A 26744-nucleotide genomic window follows, 5' to 3' on the forward strand; every position below is an offset into this window, starting at 1 on the left:
AAAAGTTATTTCTTTGTTATTCTTAAAGATTGAAGGTACTGACTAAAATAGGCTTTGTGGAATCTATCTGTAGATTCAGTCCAAATTCTACATTATTAAAAGCAATTTCTTGGACTTCCTTGGTGACTCAATGGTAAAGAAGCTGTCTGTCAATGCAGGAGACATGGATTTGATCCTTGATCCAGGAAGATCCCACATGCTGCAGAGCAGCTAAGCCTGTGTGCCACAACTACGAACCAGAGCTCTAGAGCTCAGGAGCTACAGTTACTGAAGCCCACATGCTCTAGAGCCTGCGCTCCGCAACAAGAGAAGCCTGCACACCATAACTAGAAACTGGCTCCCACTCACCACAACTAGAGAAAAGGCGGCACATCAGTGAAGACCAAGCACAGCCAGAAACAGATAAATACAATTATTTTTTTAAAGCAATAACTTAAGATTCTTTAGTACAACATTATTTATAAAAATTAAAATATCAAATTTAATCAATTAGAAGAGTAATACTGATATGTTCATGAAGTGTTTAAAAATGTTTAGGAAACAGCGCTATTCAGAGCCTGGATACAAGACCTAAAAGTTAAATTAAAAGTTTTAAACGTTGTATTAAAGTTCAAATATTTCTGTCACTCAACAGTTCTTAAGCTAGTGTGATGCCATTCTCCAGACGGTATTTGGAAATAGACAAAAGCCATCTGAGACTGTCACAATGACTGCTGGCTACTACCTACATTCATGGACAGGAATGTTAAATGTATTATGACGTTGCATAAAATGTTAGTGCCCAGAAACTATAAAAATAAATGTAATGATGTATGTAATTAATGCTTGTATCAAAATCTCAAGAAACATTTTTATAATTTAGGATAAGGAAACAGCAGCAAATTCACTGATAATGTTGAACAGTGAATTAACATCACATACCTAAGCCATTCTGACCACCCACAGCAAATATCTTGTCTTTTACAAATACCAGCCCATGATTCTTTCTGGCTTCAATCATGGGACACAGCTCAGTCCACCTGAAAAAAATTAAGGAAAGTGTTTAGTATACTTGTTTACAAGAAGTAAAAGGACTTATATGAATTTACAGGAAAGGTCTGTTATCCCAAGTAAGTGCTCAGTTACAGCTCACATACGTGTATACACACACAAATATGCACATCTGAAAAGCTAGAAAACAAAAGTTAACTGGTTTTGAGTGATTTACAGGTGGGGTAAAAAGAGATTTTCTTCTTTCAACTCCAATAAAATATGGGAAGTAGAGGCTATCTGGAGACTTCTGTCATGTTTTTGGAAGAAATCCACTTCCTATAGTTCACAATAACTTGTAAAACAGTAACAAACAAGAAAGGGAAGATGTGAAAGGAAATATAAGGCATTAATACTGTCATATGTGGTTTTAATTAATATTTACATAAGTAAAACAATTTATCATGGGCCTCTAGCAATCAGCAAATTAGCCTATGGATTCACACATCCATCTTTAAATAAACACTTAGAACTTTTAGGCAGCTCTAGTAACTGAAGTCAGAGAAGACAATGGCACCCCACTCCAGTACTCTTGCCTAGAAAATCCCATGGACGGAGGAGCCTGGTAGGCTGCAGTCCATGGGGTCACTAAGAGTCGGACAAGACTGAGCAACTTCACTTTCACTTTCATGCATTGGAGGAGGAAATGGCAACCCACTCCAGTGTTCTTGCCTGGAGAATCCCAGGGATGGGGGAGCCTGGTGGGATGCCGTCTATGGGGTCGCACAGAGTCGGACACGCCTGAAGCGACTTAGCAGCAGCAGTAACTAAAGTACTACTATCATTCTGTCACATTTAATAACTTATTAGCACACTGCTGTGTTCACAGGCTCTACTATAAAGAATGAGATTGAGAATATAATGTGGACACATGTCAGAGAATAATTCTCAGGTAGCTTTACACACACCATTTTGTTACTTTTTCTATGAGATTCAATCTCTTTGCCTAAACTCCCAGACACATAACTGACACCTGGGATTGTGCAGGTGGTGCTCTTAACAGGTGATATAAATCAAAAGGCTCCAGACAACCACAAAAAAAAGGGGGGGGTGGAATCTGGCATAAGTATAACTCTCTAATATGGTTATTTGTAACTCTTCTTTTTAGAGCATAATGAAGAACTCTGAAATATCAACAACTCTTGTAGCCTTATATTTACATACTTCTGGTTTATTTTAAAAATAGTTCTGACAGTCACTACTCTCATTTTCCGAGCATTTGGTTAAAGACCTCCCATTTTTTCAGGATAAACACACAGGCCCCCCAGGGGAAAAGGTCAGTGTACAACTCAGAAGTGGGAGAGCCTGTACTCAACCTCTGACAGGCTCTGCACTCAGTGAGCTGTCAAAGCGCATAAAATAGTATCTGGGAAAAATTCAATACACATACCCCTTTCTTCTTTATGATACAAGAGAATTTACACTAGCTTTTCACTTAGGAAAATTTAGGGAATTTAAATATAATAGAAAATATACAGAATTCAAATTTAATACACAAGCTTAATATATAAGTTGTGTAAATTTAAAAATATTCCCCAAACTGATTATTTCACCTAGTTTTTTAAAAAAATATTAATGTTGTAGATTCCTTTATACTTTTCCCCCACTACTATGAACAAGAATATATTGATTTACACTGATACTGCCTAAATACAGATCTCAAAATTTAGAAGCCTGGAGTTTATATGGTATGGGTTTTACTTTTAAGACCTTTCTAAGAAACGAAACAATAATTAGGCAGCAGAGTGAATGAGATTACAGTTTTCCAACCTGTATGCTTTCTGAGTATAGAATTTATGGGAGGCAAAGTAGAGACTGATACAGGAGAGAGGACCATCTGTATACACCCTGCTCCTACTGTTTAGGACAAGAGGGGCTGGATAGCTAACTGGCTGGATGGACGATAGGATTAGGATAAGGGGTATCCTCAGTGAGCCCTGGCCAGAACAAAGGTACATTTTTTAAAAACATTGAGAAGTATTAAGTTTGATAATCTCAAGAGATTTCCTAGTCTCAACACTTTAGCAAAAGATAAGTTTTAAGATAGAAGTGCTAGTTGCTCAGTCGTGTCCGATTCTTTGTGACCCCTTGGACTGTAGCCGTCCAGGCTCCTCTGTCCATGGGGTTTCCCAGGCACTGGAGTGGGTTGCCATTCCCTTCTCCAGGGGATCTTCCCAACCCAGGGATCGAACCCGGGTCTCTAACATTGCAGGCAGATTCTTTACTATCTGAACTACTAAGGAGGCCCCCAGTTTCAAGATAAGCTTCTTTCAATTCTGTTCCTAACATGGGAGACTAGTAGAGCAAGAAATGAGAAAAGAACAACTGCAGCTGCACTTCTGTCTGGGAAAAGAGTTGATGGTTTTGCTTCCTTAAATCCTTCAAAAGTAGAAGGGAAGCACAAACAAACAGCTGCAAATGACAATCATATTTTATAATTAAATGCTTACTCTTAACTTAAAAAAAGCAATAGCTAGAGCAGAAGACTTGTATGTTCTGTAGCCCAGCAGTATTTTCTAAATACAAACCTTGAGCACAAGAGTTTTGGTGCAGTTCTTTAGCATAACATTTAAGTTGAACATATTTACCCAATAACTTTTTCTGGTAAAGGAAGAACAATCCTTTCAAATGAACAAGTGAATTTGCTTATTAAAGGTCTATGTATGTTTCTGATTATTAATAGAAGGTCTGACTGGAGTATCATCACCTGTGTTCATTTTCTCGTTAGTCAATTACACTATACTTACCACCACTCCCACTATTCAATAACTAGCGCATTTCCTTTGGCTGTACTGGATGGGTTCCGTCATTAACAAGATCAGAAAAACTGGCTAACCATTTATTTCTTTATATTTTGCTTTTTAAAAAGGAGTTTACTTCCCAGTTGATGAAGAATAATTTTATTTAATAAATGTGAATCCATACATACCTTAGTAAGCAAATTACAAAAAAAAAAAAAGACATTATACTTAGGACTATCATTCATTAAAGCTATGAACCAGTATATAATATTTATAATTAAAGGCAAATTTACCACTGATTATACATTGTTTTCCCCTCTCTACACTTCCTGATATCTAAAAAAAAAAAGGCATTTTGAATCTGATGAATCAGTCATATTTGCTCATCCTCAGGCATTTATTTATTGCACAAGCAGGAAAGAAAGAGAGGGGCTCCCACAAGATACAAGGTCAAGCCATTTCTTAAGGTGTAGAGGAAGGGTCCAGCCTATACACATGCCCCTGAACCTAGCACATTCTAAAGTGTATGTATTAATACACTCTTAATATAAGAACAAAATCCCTCTGTTGGGTTCCTTCTGCCTTTTAAGATTTTCTTCCTTGGAGCTTAAAGAATACAGTTAATAGTGAAGTAAGATTTTTAAATTGATGATACATACGTTTCTGTGGCAGGATCATAGACTTCACACGAATTCAAGACGCGCCCAGAAACGTTGTTCCCTAAACTTCCACCGCAAACATAGATCAGGCCATTGGCTTCCACCATCCCATGGCTGCAGCGCTGAGTCAGCATGCTGGGCTTCGTGTGCCAGCTCTCAGTTCTCGTATCGTAGCACTCAAATAAATACAGAGCTGAGTTTCCTGTAAAAGAAAAGGACCCCGTCTTGATTAGCTTAGCTTAGTGTGTATGTGTGTGGGGGGGAGGGCGTGGTGGTGGAGGGAGCTTGGAGTGAGCTGACTGAGGATGAATCATTAATTCCTACAGGAAAGATTTGAGGGTTGTAGAGTCTTCTATTCTCAAGCAACAACAGCAGCCAAACAGAAAAATAGTTTAAGAAAAAGCTATCTTTGTTTGTATAGACCTTGGAAAATATTTAAAAAAGGATCTGTCGGAGATCCTTGGTAATTGATAATTGGTTAATTGGTAATTAAACTTTGAGAAAAGAAACTGGTTTGATTTCAAAAGATTTTCAAATTAAGTAAGAAACGTTATGTATGTCTTCCAGCCCAGTTATGCATGATAGGAATTAACTCAACCTCAAATGTTTCTATAAAGGAGAAAAACAGCTGTTTACAGATGGCAAATCCATACCTTAAATTATAAAACTACTATTTGAGAGTATCCTAAGGATTGTCATGTAATGTTCTAGAATAGTCACTGCATCATTAACAAAACTTCTCCCTCACTGTTATCAGCTGTGTAGAGAATATTGTTGTATAAGTAGGCTCTGAAATCATGCCAGTCCTTTTTTAAGTATACACTCATAGCATTGTTGTATGTTTCTGGTGCTCTTTGATTATACATTTTAATGGTAAAACACACTCATCCTGTTTTACAACTTCTGTACATGACAGGAGCTCAGTAAAGAGTTTTTGTTTTTTTAGAAATGATACTATTAAAGGTCAAGTGTGTTTTTCTTTCCCAAGAAAAAAAGAAGTTAGAACTTAATGAAATTATTGCTCATCTCCAAGTTTTCTTGACTTTTCTAATGTTTAAAAACAACAGCACCCTTGTAATTCTCTATCAAAACCAAAGCCTACAAAGAGCAAAGATCAAAGAATACCAAGTGGAAGAAGTAATATCATGACTAACAATAACTTCTTTTTAACTTTTTAAACACTTCCAATCTAGTAGATTCAGTTAGTTGACATAAGGGAAATACACAGTATATAGTAGATACCAAAAAAGTTACTATTGAAGTGAAAAACTAAGTAGAGTAAATGATGAAGAAATGAAGTTATCTACTATATTTTCTACAAAAGTATATCTATAAAACACTTCCTACTATATTTAGGATTTATTGTTATTTCAAATATGCTGTATTAGACATTGTGTGAAGAATGCTTTTAAAGAGGGGAAAGGTCACCTCCTAAAGTCACATTTAGAAAATATAACCTTTCTTGTATTCATTTTACAAACATTTGGGGGTGGGGGGTAAAAAATAAATATGCTGACCAAAACTAAAACATTATTTGGGCTAATATAAAAATCATCAAAGAAAATAAAAAGACTAACATTTAAATTCCATATCTTATAGTTACTTGATCTTCCTAGTTTTGTTTATAAGCCCATTATTTAGCTAAAGAAATTATTTGAAAAGATGAAAGCATATAAAAGCTAATATGCATCTAGTCTGCATGTAGAATATTCATTTAGAAATTTTTTTCATTTAGAAAAGGAACACTAGTAGACACTAGCAAATTATCAATGAGAATGGCTTTTATACCCATACACACACCCCATTCTGATCAAAAAGCCCAAGATACCATTACCAGTCATTATATTAAAAAGTGAAAGCATGAAGCAAATGAAAAAGTTTTGTCTTACCTTTTCCTGATACAAAAAAAGCAAAGATAATAGATTTTAAAAGCTTGACTGTAATAAAGAGATCTTAAAGGGTCTACAAGTAAGCCAAACTCTGAAATCTTTAAAGCAAACAACATGTATGCATGTGTACATTCATGCTAAGTCACTTCAGTCACGGCCAACTCTGTGATCCTATGCACCGCAGCCCACCAGGCTCCTCTGTCCATGGGATTCTCCAGGCAAGAATACTGCAGCGGGTTGCCATTCCCTTCTCCAAGATTAGGCATATAAAATAACTAATCCACATGGCACCAATGAAGTTCAAATCCATATGACGTCAACGAAAGCTTTATCATGACAGAAATTGGATAATTAACATAATTTAAGATGAAGTTCTCTTAACGGTTTATATAGACTAAGGTAAACCTTAAGGAAATGTGCTCTAACATATGACAGCTATGTATTTCAATTATGTCAAAAAGTATCTGGACAAATAATACCAACTCTTTATTTAGATATAAAAGCCTATATATACACTTGGCTTTAAAGCACAAATACAAATACTAAATAAGTCCTTACCAACTTCGGAACCTCCGGATGTATAAATTTTGCCTTCTGCAGCACACGCAGCAAGGCTGTCTCGAGGTGTTGGAGGGCCCAGTTTGGAATACCAGCTATCCTTAACGACATTATAACAGTCCATTCGCTTTATAGGGAAAAGCTGGGAGCCACCCAAAATGTAAACTACATTGTCCCAAAACACGCATGCTGCATCTCTTCGTTTTTCAAAGGGGCAGCGGATGTCTGTCCAGCTATAATCCTGTAATAGGAAAGGACAGGAAGCTTTCAATGACGGAAAAATATAACTGAAAAGGAGGAAGCAAAGATACAGTTGAGAACATACAAAACATAAGAATATGTTAGTTTATCAGTATATATAAGAATGTTGGGCTTGAAACTATTATCTAATTTTGTGTGATTTCTTCTTCAGAATGTTGGTTAATTGTGGCAGAAGGCAAGAGGAAGACAGAGATGGCTTTGGGTCTTTTCTGGCTCTAAAATAAACTATAATACATTTGCATTCATCGCTACCACCCAGTCTTCTATTCCTTCTGTTACTGAGGATAATAACACAAGAAAATTCTAAAATAAGTAGTTTTGTTAAAGACTTAAAAAAAAAGAAATATGTGCATCCCTTCTTTGCCAGATGTATAGTGATGTAAAGAGTGGATAATTTGAAGCTTAACTGCCATTAGCTTACTGATGTCTAAAGACAGAAGGCATTTTGTAGACTTCTGAGAGATATTTTTTGTAAATATTCAGTTGAGTCAGTATAGTCAGCCAGACTCTTAAAGCTGTGATATTTGTGATATACTTGGATAATCTGAGTAATCTGGAAGCTCAAACTTTTCCTTCTCAATGAGAAGAAATGAGCGCCTATCAGCACTTCACAAAAAAGGCTGCTCACAGCACCACCACTTTTTGTTTGAAGCCCGTGCCTGTCTTCTATGAAAATATGTGGGGGAATGCTTCCAAAGTTACAGCTTGTTGGATCCTCCCCCTTTTAAAGCAAGGAAGCTACAGTGTTCTGGCTGCATTCTGAAAATGGCTGAAAATAATCAGGGTCAGACTGAAATCCAGACAATTCCCAATCTTATCAAGCAAAGCACTGTGTGTGATTGATTAATGCTGAGTTCCTTTTGGGAAAATCTGACTGATAGCTATTATGCTAGCTCATCAAAGCATCATAGGACATAAGAAATGATCTCTTCAGGAAAAAGAGCACCTGATGTAGAGTATCTTGACTCCCAGTAATGATAAACATTCTGCTTCTTAGGTGACTAGAGAAACAGAGCCTTAATCCCTTTTTTATTCTCAAAGTAGGGTCTACTGAGTCCCCATGGGCTACTCAGTGGTATGTTTATTGGTAGGCACACAAAACTGTAGGATAAACGTCATCCTGAAATGTCAGTTTTATTCAATGGATTTGAAAAACTGAGGAAGAATATTTTAGAAATTTGTTTCCTTAGGGAAACTATATAGTACAGAATGAAAAAAAGTAAGCAATAGAATATTCTACAGGGAGCAATATCTCAAAAGCAAACAAAGTTAATCTCTTACGTATTATGCAAATTACTCATAATTCCTACCTGACCAGGTTGAATAGCAGAGAAATACAATTTTATTAATGATGTTATATTTAGTGAACCTCAAGTCTTGCCACTCTTATACCCAATTTATTTGATATTAGAAAATAATATGCAAACGATTCCAAAGATATCTTTAAGAACATGTTTCGAAGCTCTTCCTTAATTTCAGGATGAGAAAGTTGGTCAGACATTCTTTGAAATGGTGTCTAACATCTGGTACTCTTCAAAATAAAAAGAGCTACCCATGTAGATGCTCGAACTAAGAAAACAAAAATGCTACTTCTTTTAGCTCAATGAACTACATAGATACTACGACATGGGGTTCAGAAGAGTGAAGTAATTTGAAAGAGCTTGGTAACAATAGTTCTAACCTTCCAGTACTACTCAAGGACCTGAGTAGGGAATGGATGATCATTAAGTCATACAGGGCTAGGTTATGCTTCATACTCAAGAATTAAATTGCTCTCTCAGAACTCTTAAGTCCAAGGGAACTGATTAGCTAGTGTGTATGCAGGGTGTGTGTGAGACACAGGAATAGGCACATGCTTCTATCTACTTGCAATTTGGGCTCTGATTTCTCTAGAAGTCTTCAAAGTTCTTAAATCTTTTCTAACTCTTCCACTATACATGTTAAACACTATGCTTGATAAGTATTAGCCATATATAATATTCTGCCTAAGAGTTCATCCTCTAGGCAGATAAGTGAAATGATCTTTCTTTGCAAGAATTTCTACCTACAATGAAAAATAAGACTTCATTTCACATAAACAGTAATGTTTTATACTTTGGCTCGTTATATGTATCTGTCAGGTGTTAAATGCACCTGTATCATCTGGCTTAGATTGTATGCAGGGGAGTTTATGGTATTTTTTCCTGGGTGTATATGGGCCAACCTCCCTTGGAAATATGCCCAATTCCTTCAATCTACGCTTCATCCAAAGTAGAGAATGTGATTTAACATCTGCCCTTTAATAACTTATACTATATAAGTTATATACTGTCTAGGAGATGTGCGTAGTTGAAGAAGCAAGCAGAGAGGGGAAAACAACAGATGGGAAGTCAGGCCTGTCCGCTTAGTGGATATGAGTGCCAGGTCTTATTGCACTGACGGGACCACTCCCAATCCTGTAGGTGGAGGAAGAATTACTTATGGCTCTCTGCACACATGGACTGTGGGCAAGGTAAAAGCACATGGAGCTTTCATGTTAGCAACAGATGGATGACTAGCACTAGAGTCACACTGTATATGTGTGAGCAGGAAATTGTTACCCTAAAAATATAACTTAATTCAGTTAAGTTTTATTATCCATTCTAGGCAAAGTTGGCTTAAACTCAACATTCAAAACACTAAAATCATGGCATCTGGTCCCATCACTTAATGGCAAACAGATGGGGAAATAATGGAAACAGTGACAGACTTTATTTTTGGGGGCAGCAAAATCACTGCAGATGGTGACTGCAGCCATGAAATTAAAAGACGCTTGCTCCTTGGAAGGAAAGTTATGACCAACTTAGCATATTCAAAAGCAGAGACATTAATTTGATGACAAAGATGTATCTAGTCAAAGCTATGGTTTTCCAGCAGTCATGTATGGATGTGAGAGTTGGACTATAAAGAAAGCTGAGCGCCGAAGATTTGATGCCTTTGAACTGTGGTGTTGGAGAAGACTCTTGAGAGTCCCTTGGACTGCAAGGAGATCCAACCAGTCCATTCTAAAGGAGATCAGTCCTAAATATTCATGGGAAGGACTGATGCTGAAGCTGAAACTCCAAAACTTTGGCCACCTGATGGCAAGAACTGACTCATTGGAAAAGACCCTGATGCTGGGAAAGATTGAAGGCAGGAGGAGAAGGGGATGACGGAGGATGAGATGGTTGGATGGCATCATTGACTCAATGGACATGAGTTTGAGTAAGCTCTGGGAATTGGTGATGGACAGGGAAGCCTGGCATGCTGCAGTCCATGGGGTTGTAAAGAGTTGGACACACCTGAGTGAACTGAACTAGGCAAGGTTCTATGCTTAGATGCTGAGAAGATATGAAAATGAGAAAACTGGAAAAAACACAAGCAGAAGGATTTAAGTTTTGAAAAATCGTCTATGCATGCATCCCCACATACTATAGAGATACACCCAAGTATAAAGTCCTATCTTTCCTGGTCCCAGTCAACCTTTCTTGCCTCTGCTGTGATACATCACATTCTAGACTTTTTTCAGGATCAAGACTTTTTTTGCAAGCTTCTCTGATTACCTTTTTCTGAATTCCTACCACACTGAAGTCTGGAGTTGACGACAGAGCACTTCATTACATGTTGTGATTTTTCAGCTGTAGGACACTGCTACAGGAAGTGAAAAGCTTCCTGAGTTGATAGGATGTAGTATTTTTCTTCAAATGCCTTAAGGCAAAAATATCAGCCTGATATTTTCCTTAAAAGAAAAGTTTGATTTTATATAATCTGCATTCTGAAAACACATGAATCCTCAAATAACAGAAACACTACACATGTAAATTTTAATAAGATATGCAAAATGCAGTATGAAAAAAACTTTTTAAAAATAAAGATTTGAGAACTTTATTTTGTATCATTTTGAGAGAAAATCAAGCAAAACTAGGGGAGAAAGGTTTATGCCAGATGCCACAGCATTCCTAGACATAGTTTCATGAAAAGTACACCTATATCTAAATTCCTTTTTTAAAGGAAAAAGTTAGAATCCATTCAGTTAATATTTTGTATGCTTTTGCTTTTTATGAAAAAATTTAACAATTAAGATATATTCATACTTAGGATTAAATATATTCTTTTCTTTCTGTTTCTATCTATCTAAACTCTATCAGTAAGTTCCCCTCAAAGTTCCATGAAGCTTGCTGGACAAATCCATCCCAGAGGGATCTCTTCTTCTCAGACCACCACTGCTGTCATTATCTATTTTGTACTGAGAGTTAATTCTGAGGTGCGTTGATAAGGAGTCTGGGGCCCTCCTTATACAAATGTTTTCCTTTTTCTACATTCCTTCACGTTATCACATAAGATGGTTTTTTTCTTCAGATCTGAGTTGTTATGGCAACAATCTATTTTACCTAAGACCAACTTTATTCAAGCCCAGAACTAATGATTACACAACAAAACAACTCACCTTGCTCAATGGTATGTTTTTCCTTAAGCTCTGTAATGATTATATTCTTTGGAACTCTGCATCCAAATGGGTCTATCCTTTTCTCCTTTGCCTTTCACTTCTCTTCTTTTCACAGCTATTTGTAAGGCCTCCTCAGACAAACATTTTGCCTTTTTGCATTTCTTTTTCTTGGGGATGGTCTTAATCCCCTCCTGTACAGTGTCCATCCATAGTTCTTCAGGCACTCCGTCTATCAGATCTAATCCCTTGAGTCTATTTCTCACTTCCACTGTATAATCATAAGGGATTTGATTTAGGTCATACCTGAATGGTCTAGTGGTTTTCCCTACTTTCTTCAATTTAAGTCTGAATTTGGCAATAAGGACCTCATGATGTGAGCCACAGTCAGCTCCCAGTTTTGTTTTTGCTGACTGTATAGAGCTTCTTCATCTTTGGCTGCAAAGAATATAATCAATCTGCTTTGGGTATTGACCATCTGGTGATGTCCATGTGTAGAGTCTTCTCTTATGTTGCTGGAAGAGGGTGCTTGCAAACTCTATTAGCCTTTGTCCTGCTTCATTTTGTACTCCAGGCCAAATTATATCAAGAACAGAAAGGAGAGATAAGAAAGCCTTCCTCAGTGATCAATGCAAAGAAATAAAAAAAACAATAGAATGGGAAAGACTAGAGATCTCTTCAAGAAAATTAGAGATACCAAAGGAATATTTCATGCAAAGATGGGCACAATAAAGGACAGAAATTGTACGTGGTCATGTATGGATGTGAGAGTGGGACGTGAAGAAAGCTGAGTGCCAAAGAAGTGATGCTTTTGAACTGTGGTGTTGGAGAAGACTCTTGAGAGTGCCTTGGACTGCAAGGAGATCCAACCAGTCCATTCTGAAGGAGATCAGCCCTGGGATTTCTTTGGAAGGAATGATGCTAAAGCTGAAACTCCAGTACTTTGGCCACCTCATGCCAAGAGTTGACTCATTGGAAAAGACTCTGATGCTGGGAGGGATTGGGGGCAGAAGAAGAAGGGGACAACAGAGGATGAGATGGCTGGATGGCATCACTGACTCAATGGACGTGAGTCTGAGTGAACTCCGGGAGTTGGTGATGGACAGGGAGGCTTGGCGTGCTGCGATTCATGGGGTCGCAAAGAGTCAGACACGACTGAGCGACTGAACAGAAGCAGAAGATATTAAGAAGAGGTGGCAAGAATACACAGAAGAACTATATTAAAAAGATCTTCATGACTCAAATAATCACGATGCTGTGATCACTCACCTACAGCCAGACATCCTGGAATGCAAAGTCAAGTGGGCCTTAGGAAGCATCACTGTGAACAAAGCTAGTGGAGGTGATGGAATTCCAGTTGAGCTATTTCAAATCCTAAAAATTGATGCCGTGAAAGTGCTGCGCTCAATATGCCAGCAAATTTGGAAAACTCAGCAGTGGCCACAGGACTGGAAAAGGTCAGCTTTCATTCCAATCCCAAAGAAAGGCAAGGCCAAAGAATGCTCTAACTACCACACCATTGCACTCATCTCACAGGCTAGCAAAGTAATGCTCAAGATCCTCCAAGCCAGGCTTCAACAGTACGTGAATTCCAGATGTTCAAGCTGGATTTAGAAAAGGCAGAGGAACCAGAGATCAATTGCCAACATCTGTTGGATCGTCGAAAAAGCAAGAGAGTTCCAGAAAAACATCTACTTCTGCTTTGTTGACTATGCCAAAGCCTTTGACTGTGTGGATCACAACAAACTATGGAACATTCTGAAAGAGATGGGACTACCAGACCACCTGACCTGCCTCTTGAGAAATCTGTATGCAGGTCAGGAAGCAACAGTTAGAACTGGACATGGAACAGACTGGTTCCAAATAGGAAAAGGAGTACGTCAAGGCTGTATATTGTCACCCTGTTTATTTAACTTATATGCAGAGTACATGATGAGAAACACTGGGCTGGATGAAGCACAAGCTGGAATCAAGACTGCTGGAAGAGATATCAATAACCTCAGATATGCAGATGACACCACCCTTTTGGCAGAAAGCAAAGACGAGCTAAAGAGCCTCTTGATGAAAGTGAAAAAGGAGAGTGAAAAAGTTGGCTTAAAACTCAACATTCAGAAAACTAAGATCATGGCATCTGGTCCCATTACTTCATGGCAAATAGATGGGGAAACAATGGAAACAGTGACAGACTTTATTTTGAGGGGCGGCAAAATCACTGCAGATGGTGCCTGCAGCCATGAAATTAAGACGCTTGTTCCCTGGTAGGAAAGCTATGACCAACCTAGACAGCATATTAAAAAGCAGAGACATTACTTTGCCAACAAAGGTCCGTCTAGTCAAGGCTATGGTTTTTCCAGTAGTCATGTACAGATGCGAAAGTTGGACTGTAAAGAAAGCTGAGTGCCGAAGAATTGATGCTTTTGAACTGTGGTGTTGGAGAAGACTCTTGAGAGTCCCTTGGACTGCAAGGTGATCCAGCCAGTCCATCCTAAAGGAAATCAGTCCTGAATATTCATTGGAAGGACTGATGTTGAAGCTGAAATTCCAATACTATGGCCACCTGATACAAAGAACTGACTCATTGGAAAAGACCCTGATGCTGGGAAATATTGAAGGCAGGAGGGGAAGGGGACGACAGAGGATGAGATGGTTGGATGGCATCACCGACTCAGTGGACATGAGTTTGAGTAAGCTCTGGGAGTTGATAATGGACAGGGAGGCCTGTCGAGCTGCAGTCCATGGGGTTGCAAAGAGTGGGACACTGAGCTGAATTGAACTGAATGATTATATAACAACAATGTATCTTGTCGAGGACAATTTCTCCTTCTTACTAGGAACCTTCTGACTAATCATGTTATTTTAAGACTTATGTTGTGGGAGTGGGCCTGGTAAGACTATTGTTAGCAACCAGTTGAAGAAGTATATAAGGTCTTGATAAGACTGAGTGGGACACTCTGCCTCCTTCTGATGTCTATATCAGAAGCTTTCTCCATCCCTTTTTCACTGTAATAAAACTCTGCTACACAAAAGCTCTGAGTGATCAAGCCTCGTCTCTGGTCCAGAAGCTAAATTCTCTTCTTCAGAGATCACGAATCTGACACGGTTCAAGGTAAGCTATCAGTATCACGACTTTTAAGTAGTTACATTCAGTGGCTGCTTCAGTGACCTCAGCCTCCGTCTTCTCTAACTGCTTCAAGGTTGTGTACACCTCATACACTTTGAGTGTGAGGGACAGGACTGATATATATCCTTCACAATCCCCGCTGCTGCCCAACCCCAAAATTTCAAATTCTGGTTAAACTGCACTTTACAACCAGCTGACTGTACAATACACTGTCGTACAATCTGTTGTCATTTATAACAACTGAAGTTAATTATCTCTTATACTGATTACCGATTTTCAAAGAAAATCATCACAAGAAACCTATCTGAGCATGATTTTAGAATAATAGTTCTTACTGTGCCTTGGGATCATCATATGAACAATTACCAAAGGTAGCCAATAGTAATTTCCAAGTGACAAGATATAGTAAAAATAGTGATAATTTCTTTCACTCCTGGTTGGCTTTCTTCAGCCTGACTCTTGCCCCCCTAGCATTGCATTTATGTACCCACTACCCTCTAGCTAATTCCAGGATGACTAGAATCCTTCAAAACACCACATAGACTTATCTTCCCCAGTCTCCTTATCCTTTCCCACCTAGGGCCCTCAATCAAATGCCTACAACTTTGTTTCTGTCTTCTCTCAGTCTTTTAAGGGGACTCCTCTGTTAACTGGTAATAATTATGGCTGACTGTGGCTTATGAGAGTGACTCTGAAGTCATCCCTCCCATGGTGAGTCGTATTTTCACCAAGGTTTCTTGCAGACACAGTGATTAAACACAAAAGGAACTGATCCCTGAAGCGGGAAACTTCAGGTACCACACCTATGTGTGGTACAAGGGCTGTGAGGCTGACTTTAGAACAAAACTACAAAAGTATGTTATGGAGATGCTTATAAGGAAAAAAAAAAGAGGCTATCAATATTCCCATTTTGGAAAACATTCTAGGAAGGCACTCTACTGAGAATTCACCTCAGAATGTGTTGCAGTCTCTTCTATCTGAACTTGAGGACCACCAAACTGCCTGCAAACAAGCAGGTGTGAGAAATACCTAACGTGCATAAGCTGCAAAGAACACTGGTTTTACCACTGTTACCTATTATACTGACAACTAAGAACGTTTAAAGGACACCCATGGTGACCCATACTTGTCTTCCAGCAATGTCAGTCCCTGGGGGATACAGCTATGGGTCCAACCCACCTGGGATTACTGCTGTCCTTTGTGGAGATTCTGTTCTGACAGATGCTCCTGATCATTTCAGCAGCACTCCCTCTTGGACTTCAGTACACTACTTGTACAACACTCTGCTGGTGACAAACACCACTGATGCACTCTTACAAAACTTCTCTAATTTTTTAATAACATTTTCCGACTGAGCGACTTCCTTTCACTTTTCACTTTCATGCATTGGAGAAGGAAATGGCAACCCACTCCAGTATTCTTGCCTGGAGAATCCCAGGGATGGGGGAGCCTGGTGGGCTGCCGTCTATGGGGTCGCACTGAGTCGGACACGACTGAAGCGACTTGGTAGTAGTAGTAGTATAAGGTTTATACTTCTTTTACGCACAAGTCTTTTAAAATCATATGCAACATATAATCGCCAAGTTCCACCTTGATGATAGTATAGGACCGTCTCCGTACGCATTGGGCCAGACACTAAGCTCAGTGATGAGTCTACTTCAGAGTTGTGAGCAGGAAAAGGTACTTAGAGGCAATTCTCTGGTGGTCCAGTGTTAGGACTCCATTCTCTCATTGCCGAGGGTCCTGGTAGGGGAACTAAAAGTCCCACAAGCTGTGCGGTGAAGCCAAAAGAAAAAGATACACAGCATAAACCTTTTGAATCTGATGATTCTGTAAAACATGGCACCACTGGTTTTCTACCTCTGCAACCAGACCTGGTCCTCACCGTGTTGTTCTTACTCCTTGTCTGGTTTTAGCAGGGTATTATGCAGAATCCCTTTTTCTCTGAGGCAGAGTCTCTGTCTCCACCATGTGAAAGTGGTGAGCCAAGACCCCTACAAAGTTTTAAGCCCTCAAAGCTTATCATTTCACTGACAGGAATAGTCCAAATAATCTGGTCAATTAAGTCAACTTTTATTTTGGCATCAGTATTATAAAACATTCCCATGCTACAATTGAGAACACAAATTCTGAGAACAGAGCACTGGATTCAGACAAATAACTCTTCAATAATCATTAAACACTTGATAAATATCAACAGGGACAGTGGGGAAGGGGAAGAGGAGACTCAGCAGAATTCTCAAAGGATGACAAGAACAGTATCATTTCAATTCAATATATAGCAACCCAAGATTTCTACTACTTTATCTACTTATCTACTAGAAAAAAAATATTTTTTCTTATCATCTTTCAATCAGCAATTAATATAAATATTTGCTGCTTCTCATGAGTGATATCCAAGGAATATCTAAAGACAACACTTTATAGGGATACTGCTTAATTCTAGATAATTCAATTAAGTAGTATTGCTTAAATTGTGTCTTTGAAGGAGATCAATTCAGTGAAAATAATCATTTGGGACAGGTATAGGACACATATCAATGGGTTCCATTAAGGATAGTTAAAACCATTTTAACATCTCTGAAAATATTAAATTCAAGAATTTTAAAACAATTCCTATACAGTATTTATTATTAAGCAGTCTACTTGAAATGGAAAATGAAATAATGTTCACTTTGGAGATTCAAGGTAAATAATAACTTAGAGAAATCAGCCTCCCGACTTTTAATATTAGAAATAATAATCAACTTATATCAAAATATTAAGAGTAAATGGTGAAAATTTTTAAGATGTAGTTTTAGTAAAAAGAAAGGAGAGGGTGGAACTTCCAACAGAAATATTTAATAAATATTATAATGGGGGTGCTAACAGTGTTAACATTAGGAAATGAGTAATAATTGATGGAATAAGAATGTTTTTATTGGTAGTTATATCCTCAATTATTTAAATATTTCCACTATAAATCTAAGAACTTGTGATTGAGTATACAGAAGAGCACCAAGTATGTGCCATTTATAAGAGCAAAGCAAGACATCAAATGAGATTTCTGAAGTTACAGTCTCATTTCCAGGCTTGTGCAGCACACTCATCTTTTTTCAACTGTTCAATAAAAAAAAAAAAAAAAGAATCAAGGAAATTGTTACAACTACAGGCCAGAAACAAGTGCTAGTAGTCATTCCATATTTGCCTTACTCTAAAAACAATGCTGTCTCCCAAGTGAAATCAGTATTCTCCTTGTACCTCTGTACATCAAAACAGACATCTACTAAAAGATAAAGTATTTACCAAAATATACTTTAATTGGGTTTTTAACTGTCAAAATCGACACCAAAGTTAGGAGGGTGTAACTATCATCAACACCTGAAAGCTGTGGTTCATAGAATTATAATTTAAGCTCCTGTGACTTTAGATTTTTCTTGGGGAAAAAAAGAACTGATAAGTTTCCTGCTCCTGACTCAGAAGGATCCTGAAAAATTAAAAAGCAGTGAAATTAAATAGCCACTGAAATGTCAACAGTCTTAACATTACTTGTATGAAATAGATGTGTAGGTGTATCAACCTGTTAAGCACACTGACATTGTGCTTACTGCACTGTGTTGCACAGGCCATCAAGCTTTATGGTACCTGCCATTCACTCAGTCTTCTACTAAGGAAGGAAACTAAATGTCTTCAGGTAAAAAAAAAATCAGCCTATATTCTGACTGTAGATATATGACCCAAAAGCCAGTCACAGGGACAGTCTAAATATAATGATATTTAACCAAACTAACCTGCCACTCCTTCCCTGGAGGTCTTTTTGGTATCTGGCAGCATATATCTTCTGTGGGTTATGGCAGAAAGTGAAGAAGAACTAAAGAGCCTCTTGATGAAAGTGAAAGAGGAGAGTGAAAAAGCTGGTTTAAAATTCAACATTCAAAAAACCAAGATCATGGCATCCGGTCCCATCACTTCATGGCAAATAGATGGGGAAACAATGGAAACAGTGACAGACTATTTTTGGGGGCGGCAAAATCACTGCAGATGGTGACTGCAGCCATGAAATTAAAAGATGCTTGCTCCTTGGAAGAAAAGCTATGACCAACCTAGACAGCATATTAAAAAGCAGAGACATTACTTTGCTGACAAAGATCTATCTAGTCAAAGCTATGGTTTTTCCAGTAGTCATGTATGGATCTGAGAGTTGGACTATAAAGAAAGCTGAGCGCTGAAGAATTGATGCTTTTGAACTGTGGTGTTGGAGAAGACTCTTGAGAGTCCCTTGGACTGCAAGGAGATCCAACCAGTCCATCCTAAAGGAAATCAGTCCTGAGTATTCATGGGAAGGACTGATGCTGAAGCTGAAACTCCAATACTTTGGCCACCTGATGCAAAGAACTGACTCATTGGAAAAGACCCTGATGCTGGGAAAGATTGAAGGTGGGAGAAGGGGACGACGGAGGATGAGATGGTTAGATGGCATCACCGACTCAATGAACATGAGTTTGAGCAGACTCCAGTAGTTGGTGGACAGGGAAGACTGGCGTGCTGCAGTCCATGGGGTCGCAAAGAGTCAGACACGACTGAGCAGCTGAACTGACTGGTGACTCTTGATTGTTGCATCAGGGCCAGGTTCCGGTCTCCTCACTGGACCAGACTGAAGCAACCACTAAAACCTGGTTTATAGCTTACACTCTGGCTAGTGTGTATTTCTGTTACTATCTACCCAAGATCATTAGATGGAATTTCTTTTCAACTGACAGAAAAGATAAAGTTATTTCATAGTCTGACTTCAAGATCTCTAGACTAACTCTATGCTATGATCTCAGCTGCAGGAGCCCTGGTCTATCTCACCTTGCCAAAGGTCTCCTATGTGGATGCCTATAACATTGATCAGTTCTGGAAACAGAAATGAACGGAAAATAGAAGGGATCCCACATGTCTTGGGAAGACAAGTGTTTCTCAAAACAAAAGTTATCCTAAAGTATGGTGTTGCTCGCAACAGAGTTCCTAGATGTCCACAGGTCTGCAGCAAGGGTTGGCAAACTGCAGGCTAAATCCAACCGACTGTTTCTGTAAATAAAGTTTGATTGGAATGCAGCCATACCCATGTTTTAATGTATTATTTATGGCTGCTTTCTGGCTACAGCATCAGGTTGAGCAGTTATAGCAAAGACTATGTAGACTATAAAATTCAAGTGTTTATTATCTCTTTTAGAAAAAGTTAGCCAAGCCCTGATCTATATCATGTTGGTATAACCTCTTGGAAATGAAGGACAGCTTGTTGCCCCAAGCATCTTCTAACACTTTACAAATGACACATATCCTGTGTTTGGGTGTCCTACATTTACACTCTAACTGGGCAAACCAAAAAGCTGCCAGTTGTGAGCAGAACCTGGAGCAGCTTTCTAAGTGGGACAGGTGAAAAAGTACAGCTCAGCTGCTCAGGCTAGCCTGTGACCCTAGGGCATTGAGTTGCTGCTTATAACTTGAGGCATGTCCCAATACGACCACAGAGCACACCCCTGGGATTCTAGAGCAGGGCCAACCTACTTTAGGCAGGTACCATTTTTTCAGGAAATAGCTCCTGGCTGGCCACTAGGGTCTGACAGACAGCAAATGTCTGACACCAAGGGAAACCAGGTGAGCATATCGTTAACCCATTTTGAATAGTGTTACCTGACCTACCACATCACCAATAGCATGGTTTCGATCCATGATCTAGTATTTAGACACAGAACTGGGCTTTTGGAGGTCTCAAAGGCACAGAACATCCAAATAGGATAATCACAACCCTTCCTCAGTAGGCTTCTCCCTCACCCAGGGTTATGTCTTCTTGGAGGTGGTCTTTCCACATCAGCTGACAAATTTGAGAGACCTGAGCTTGGTTCATCTGTGACAGTACTAGCCAAAAGTACTAGCTTAAGCATTATAGTCCCTTCAGGAATGGTACTGAGGCATAATACAGAAAAGACATATCCTGATATGGCAGATTTTCAAGCAGTTCCTTTAATTGTTCATTATGTCATTCCGTACAGGAAGCCTCAGGTCAGTTTTTTATCAAATGTCAGACAGTGACTAATGGTTTACCCAGATGGTTACACCTGAAATAAGCAAAAATGAAAAAAATGCTGACAAGGAGATTTGAGAAAGGATAATGTAGAAGCCCGCCCCACCCCGTTCTCCCAAAAGGAAACAAATTTGAGTCCCACATGAATTCTTACTGGAGTGCCCACAGCTGCAGCAAAGTCTCAGTAATCATGTGGTTAGGACTGTGTCTGCATCTTTCCTCCCCAGTGTGATGCTTGCTCAGTGGGCTTGAGTGACTACAGTGCAGTGATAGATGCATGCATTATCTACATAAGTCAGTGGCTACAGAAGTTAGTGAGCCTTTATGAGAATGGATACATGTATATGTATGGCTGAGTCCCTTTGCTGTTCACCTGAAAATGTCACAACATTGTTAATCAGCTATACTCCAATATAAAATAAAAAGTTAGGAAAAAAACAACAAAAAAAACAGCTAATGGCCCTTCCTTACCTGAAGCCTACGTGGCTATCCACTACTGGCTAGCACCCACTTTGTGGGCAATACTGACCGATTCTAAGAAGCTGATTTGTTATCATACCTTGAGGGAACCAGTTAGTTACCTAATGCCATGCTAACTACACTGGAACCGTCCCATTATTGAAGGGACAAAGCTCCGTCCTCATTGGAATTGATATTTATTCTGGATTTGGACTGGCCCACGCTGTCTTTTGCACTCTTGACAACACTACCCTATGTGTATCACCACTATCGTATTATATAGAAAGCCTCCAAGGACCCACTTCTCAGAGAAAGTAGTATCAGAAGTATCCTGATGTAAAAAGGATGCTCTGGACTCATCCAGGTATCTATCATCGACAAAAAATGGGCCTATAAGATGATGAAAGAGATCGTTAAGTGCTGAGACTCAACATCAGTTATGGGTACCATCTTGCAAGGTCAGGTGCTATCTTTTTAGGATAATGGTATTATGTGTTCTGCTTGGCCAGTATATGTAGCAATAGCAAAATATAGTATTATCTCTCCAATAGCCAAAAATCACAGGTCTAAGAAACAAGAGGTAGAAATATGAATGGACTTTCTCATAATCTATTTTTAAAAATTGTGTTCCTAGACCTATGACTCAAACTCTGCTGCCCAAATGGCATAATGTAAAACACATTAAAATTGGAATAATATCTAGATGGTTGGGGAAAGGTAATTTTATCTTTTTCCTCATGATGGTCTACATTTTTCACATTTTCTAGAAAGACTGTATTATTTTATATTCAAACATAATTACTAAAGGGGAAAAAAAAAACCCATAGCTCCAGAAGCAGATTTTCATTGAAAATGGCACATAAGTAAAGCAAGGAGTGGAGATGAATGCAAGGAGTTCCCAACAAATTAGAAGAACTGCTTTCCCTTTTCTTTGATAATGGTTACTATGTAGCACTCCAGAGCAGTCACAGAGACATTTGAAATCTGACTAAGCCTCAGTTTCCTTATTTGTAAAATGAGATATAACTCTGTATCTTATAAGATCTATGAAAGAACACCATAAATTATAACATCTCTGAGTCATTACTATCCCTGGTAGGTGCCAGTCTATCTGCTCAGTGCTTTTAGAAACAAAAACAAGGATAAAAGTTAGTTACCTTTGGGTTAAAATATCTACAAGACTGTGGTTGGGAGCCTCCAAACAGGGCTATGCGGTAGTCATGTTTCTTCCTTCTGGGCCTTGTGCCTTCTACCAGTTCTTCTCGATCCTCTGGAGAAAGGAGATGATACCTCATGCCACCTATAGAAAAATACATGACAACTCTTCAAGAACTTCAGGCACTTTAATACTTACTTTGAAAAGGAAACAAACAAAACAGTGCTCTTATTTCTGTAACCATTTTTTTTCCCTATCATCTCTCTAACATTTATGGAAAGAGTGAGGGGGAATGAGGCAGGAGAAATGTATAATAATCTGAGTGCTAATCAATTTATCATTCTCCGTCATCACCTTAATGCTAAGATTGTCCTACCCACTTAGTAAATATCAGTGAATCATCTGGCTTTTCAAGCAACAGCAGCCATAATATTAATTATTGAAATTCAGATCTCCTAACCCAGCAGTTCTCAATCTTCACTGTACATTAGAGTCACCTAGAAAATCTCAGAAACTATCGCTGGGGCCTACCTCAGCAGAGTTAAATCGAAACCTCTGGTGAAAGGGTGGAAGCACCGGTACCGCCCCTTGCTGCTAAGTCACTTCAGTCGTGTCTGACTCTGTGTGACCCCATAGACAGCAGCCTACCAGGCTCCTCCATCCATGGGATTTTCCAGGCAGGAGTACTGGAGTGGGGTGCCGTTGCCTTCTCCGTATATGTGGTTAAAAGATCAGCAACTTCATTACCTGGGAACTTGTTAGAAATCCGAATCCCAGAGCTACTGAATTAGAATCTGCATATTTAACAAAATCCGAAAGTAACTCAGATGCACATAAAACTTGGAGAAGTACTTACTGCTTAGATGATCCTAAAATGCAATGAGGATTCATAACTATTGTGATCTAAAATCTTTCAGCAATTACTTAATTTTGCCAAGTCAAGGGACATTCAGCAATTAAAAACTTTTAAGATGTCATTTCAAATCAGTGTGGGAAAAGTAGATTATTCAATAAATGATGATAGACAGTGATATGAAGAAAATACCTAACTTCATATTTTACTCTAAAGCAAATTCCAAATCAATAGAATATTTTTAAATGTTTTAAAGCCTTATAAATGAACTAAAGAAAAACAGTTAAAGTTAAAAAAAATATAGGCCCAGAATGAGGAAGCCTGAAAGTGAAAGTGAAGCCACTCAATCGTGTCGGACTCTTTGCAACCCCATGGACTGTAACCTACGAGGCTCTTCCGTCCATGGGATTTTCCAGGCAAGAGTACTGGACTGGGTTGCCATTTCCTTCTCCAAGGGATCTTCCCAACCCAGGGAATGAACCCAGGTCTCCTGCATTGCAGGCAGACACTTTACCATCTGAGCTACCAAGGAAGCCTAAGAAAAGACAAATAACACAGAACCTAAAAAAAAAAAATTAGAACTACATAAAATTTTAAGTTAAATTATTTTATGGCAAAAATAAAAAATAAAAAGACAATGACAGGATTTCCCTGGTGGTCTAGTGGCTAGGACTGTACTCCCAATGCAGAGGGACCAGGTTTGATTCCTCATCTGGGAACTAGATCCCACATGCAGCAAATAAGACCCAGTGCAGTCAAAAAAATAAGTAAATGTTAAACGAAAGAGACAATGACAAACTAGAAAAGAATTTATAAATCATATAAAAGACATATAAAAGATACTCAATAATATTCAGATGATCAAATAACAGAAAGTTAGATCATGTATCTGAACAAAGTTCATAGAAAAAGAACTAATTACAAATAACTCTGAAACATATGAAAAGATGCTCATGTGCTCTAGTCAGAGAAACACAAATTAAAATCAAAGTTTCTCATACATCAGACTGCACAAGATCAAACTATCTAGAACACGGTATGATAAAGGAAGCAGCAGTCTCCTACACTCCTGGTGGAGACGTTGATGAGTGCAAATTATCTGTGAAATTATTATTTCATACCTTTTAGCCAGAAATTTCCCCCTTTAGGATTTTATCAACCTAAAGTTCACTGTCAGGGAAGTGGTTAAAAATTATGGTTATCCACACAATAGAACATTAAATATGGTTATTGAGATGAACAAGGAAGGGTAATATGTACACACAGGATGAATTCCAAGAAATAATGTGGAATGAAAAAAAAGCAAGATGGGAAAATTCCCTGGTTGGGGAACCAAGATCCCACAAGCTGACAGGAAGGCAGGCAAGGGAGAAAGAAAGACATAGAAGAGTACACAGAGTGTGACTTTATTTTAAAAATTTATATCTTTATTTATATATATTTATACATAATTTATACAAGCATGTGTCAATAAAGGACTGTGTATGCACAGACTCAAGACTTCTTTTAGAAGGATATACTAGATAATAATGGTTACCTCCAGTGAGACTTTTCACTATCTACCCTTGAACTGTGTATGATGTACAGTATTACTGGTCCAAAAATAAAATAATGTAAGCAATTTTCAATACATCCAGAAAACACTTCTGTTCATGATGCTGTGTTGCGCTTTTATAAGAGGAGTATAGAGAGAAGACAGTTTTGGATAACAGGTTGTGAATGAATGAAAATCAGTATCAATATTTCTAGCATTTCTTTCCACTTTAGAGCATTAGTAGATGCACTGTGCATTAGAACAGCTGGCACACTCAGCAGCCAAGACTCAGATGCCTACTCTCAGTCAGGGGTCCGCAAACCTGCTCCAGAGGGCCAGACAGCAAATATTCTGGGCTCTGTAAGTCACATTTGGTTTCTGTCATATATTTTTGATTTGTTTTTTCACAATCCTTTACAACTGTGAAAAACCACTTTTCCTCATCCCCTCCTCTCCCACTCTAGTTGTAAGACTGTAGTTCTTAAAAGTGTAGCTCCCTGACTAGCAGCATCACTTGGAAACTTGTTAGAAATCCCAATTATTGAATGCTACCCCAGAACAGATCTTATGGGGTTTGAGAGCCACTGCTCTAGGAGGGCTTCACACAGGGTGGATGTGTCCTGCGGAATCTATGAACACAGTTCTCCCAACAACAGAACATAGGCAGTAGGGAAGGAGAGATTCAGGAGGGGAAGGTTCCAGACAACAGGCCATGGGTGCAACTGTACAACAGTTGCCAACTCTGGCCAACTGTGTCCACCCCTGGAGGAAGCACAGACTGTGGCTCCTTCACTGAGGGGCTGTTTCTCTCCCAGGACAGGGCTGAGGACAAGTTCTCTGGGACCTTTCCCTGAGAAGCCCCTTGCTCCTTAGGCTGATTCCTTTGGGAGTTAGTCCTTTGAGAGGCAGGTACTGTCATTTGAAGATTCTGAGTAAGAACTTGGTCTGACCCTTTGTGGTGGCTTTGACTATGATCTTCATTTTAGGACTCATTTTCTTTAGTTGTAAATTCTCTCCGTTTAGTTTTAGTCTACATTCCTATCATCTTTTCTGTTTTTCTTCTACCCTCAGAAGGCAGCCTGTAGGTCAGATGGTAGGAAGGTAACTGACAGTCTGAGGAAGGGAGGCCTTCTCTCCACTGAGCTTTATTCAGGCTTCAAAGCTGCATGTGCCTAGTCAAGGAATTTTAGAACTGTTCTTTATTAGAACAAGACAAAACAAAAAAAGAAAATGTAGCAAAGATTCCTGCTCAAGAGCCTAACCCCACACTTGGCTGGATTTCTGGAATAATGCCAATATTCTAAGTCAATTCAGAATCCACATAAGAACTAAGCACTATACTTTATTTAGACTGGCTAGTTTATCTTCAACAGCTTACTCCATGTGTGAATAAACAGATGCAAGTCTCCACCCAGTGAAACCAGAAATAGGACACAGCATGCAAATAGGGGTATAACAAAAAATCCGATATTAACATGTACGAAATCCACATAATGAAAGCACGAATCTAAAGGTGTCTTCTTGGTCTTGATTTTCTTTCACCTCCCTGTATTTAAAGAAACTAGGGACTACCTATGATCTACTTCTTTAAACTCCCTACACCTTGGTTTCAAAGACAGCAGCTTGGGTGAACTCTCCTTTTCCAGTTCTTTTCCCATCACCCCTTAAGGGATATGTTCTTGATTCATACCCTTTTTTCCCCTCGACACCATAACTAGAACCAAAAGGTATTATACCATGCACTGTCTTATGCTATTGCCACTCACGAAAAATGTTTATTAGATATTCATCTCAGATATTTTTAGTAAATATAGAGCATTCCACTGTATGGATATATCATAATACTTTCCCAAACTAGGGGACAGTATTGGGTCAACTTACCCTAAAACCGTAATATTATTAACTAGTAGCCATGGGATAAGTCTAACAGAAATTTTACTTTACTTCCAAATCAAGGGAAAGTGATACTATTTAATAATCAGGTGGGTGCCTAAAGC

At 38.7% G+C, this 26744-nt stretch overlaps 1 protein-coding gene and 1 long non-coding RNA gene across 12 annotated transcripts in view; one reads left to right on the forward strand and one right to left on the reverse strand.

Moving 5' to 3' along the window:
• The window catches only part of LOC147374492 (uncharacterized), a 22326-nt gene extending 7722 nt beyond the window's left edge, over window positions 1–14604 (forward strand). The window contains exon 2 of one of the 2 annotated variants that reach the window (XR_015162818.1): window positions 12153–14604. This is a non-coding gene — a long non-coding RNA (uncharacterized LOC147374492). Of the gene's footprint in view, window positions 1–9762; window positions 11023–12152 lie in introns of those variants that run through there. The other variant, XR_015162819.1, reaches the window with a different exon arrangement.
• KLHL7 (kelch like family member 7) overlaps window positions 1–26744 on the reverse strand; it is a 56499-nt gene that overhangs the window by 1794 nt on the left and 27961 nt on the right. For 4 of the 10 annotated variants that reach the window (XM_086397369.1, XM_086397372.1, XM_086397373.1 and 1 more), the window contains exons 7-10: window positions 22362–22504; window positions 6877–7117; window positions 4430–4631; window positions 922–1019 (exon numbers count right to left, since the gene is read on the reverse strand). In XM_086397369.1, coding sequence (XP_086253495.1) covers window positions 922–1019; window positions 4430–4631; window positions 6877–7117; window positions 22362–22504 — 684 coding nt within the window. Of the gene's footprint in view, window positions 1–921; window positions 1020–4429; window positions 4632–6876; window positions 7118–16206; window positions 16471–16751; window positions 17799–18469; window positions 18561–20666; window positions 20780–22361; window positions 22505–22891; window positions 23704–26744 lie in introns of those variants that run through there. The other 6 variants (XM_086397378.1, XR_015162816.1, XM_086397374.1 and 3 more) reach the window with 6 other exon arrangements.

Source organism: Bos grunniens, chromosome 4 (assembly GCF_055505025.1).
Source record: "Bos grunniens cultivar Pamir isolate PY7600 chromosome 4, Bosgru_T2T1.0, whole genome shotgun sequence".
Classification (NCBI taxonomy): domain Eukaryota; kingdom Metazoa; phylum Chordata; class Mammalia; order Artiodactyla; family Bovidae; genus Bos; species Bos grunniens.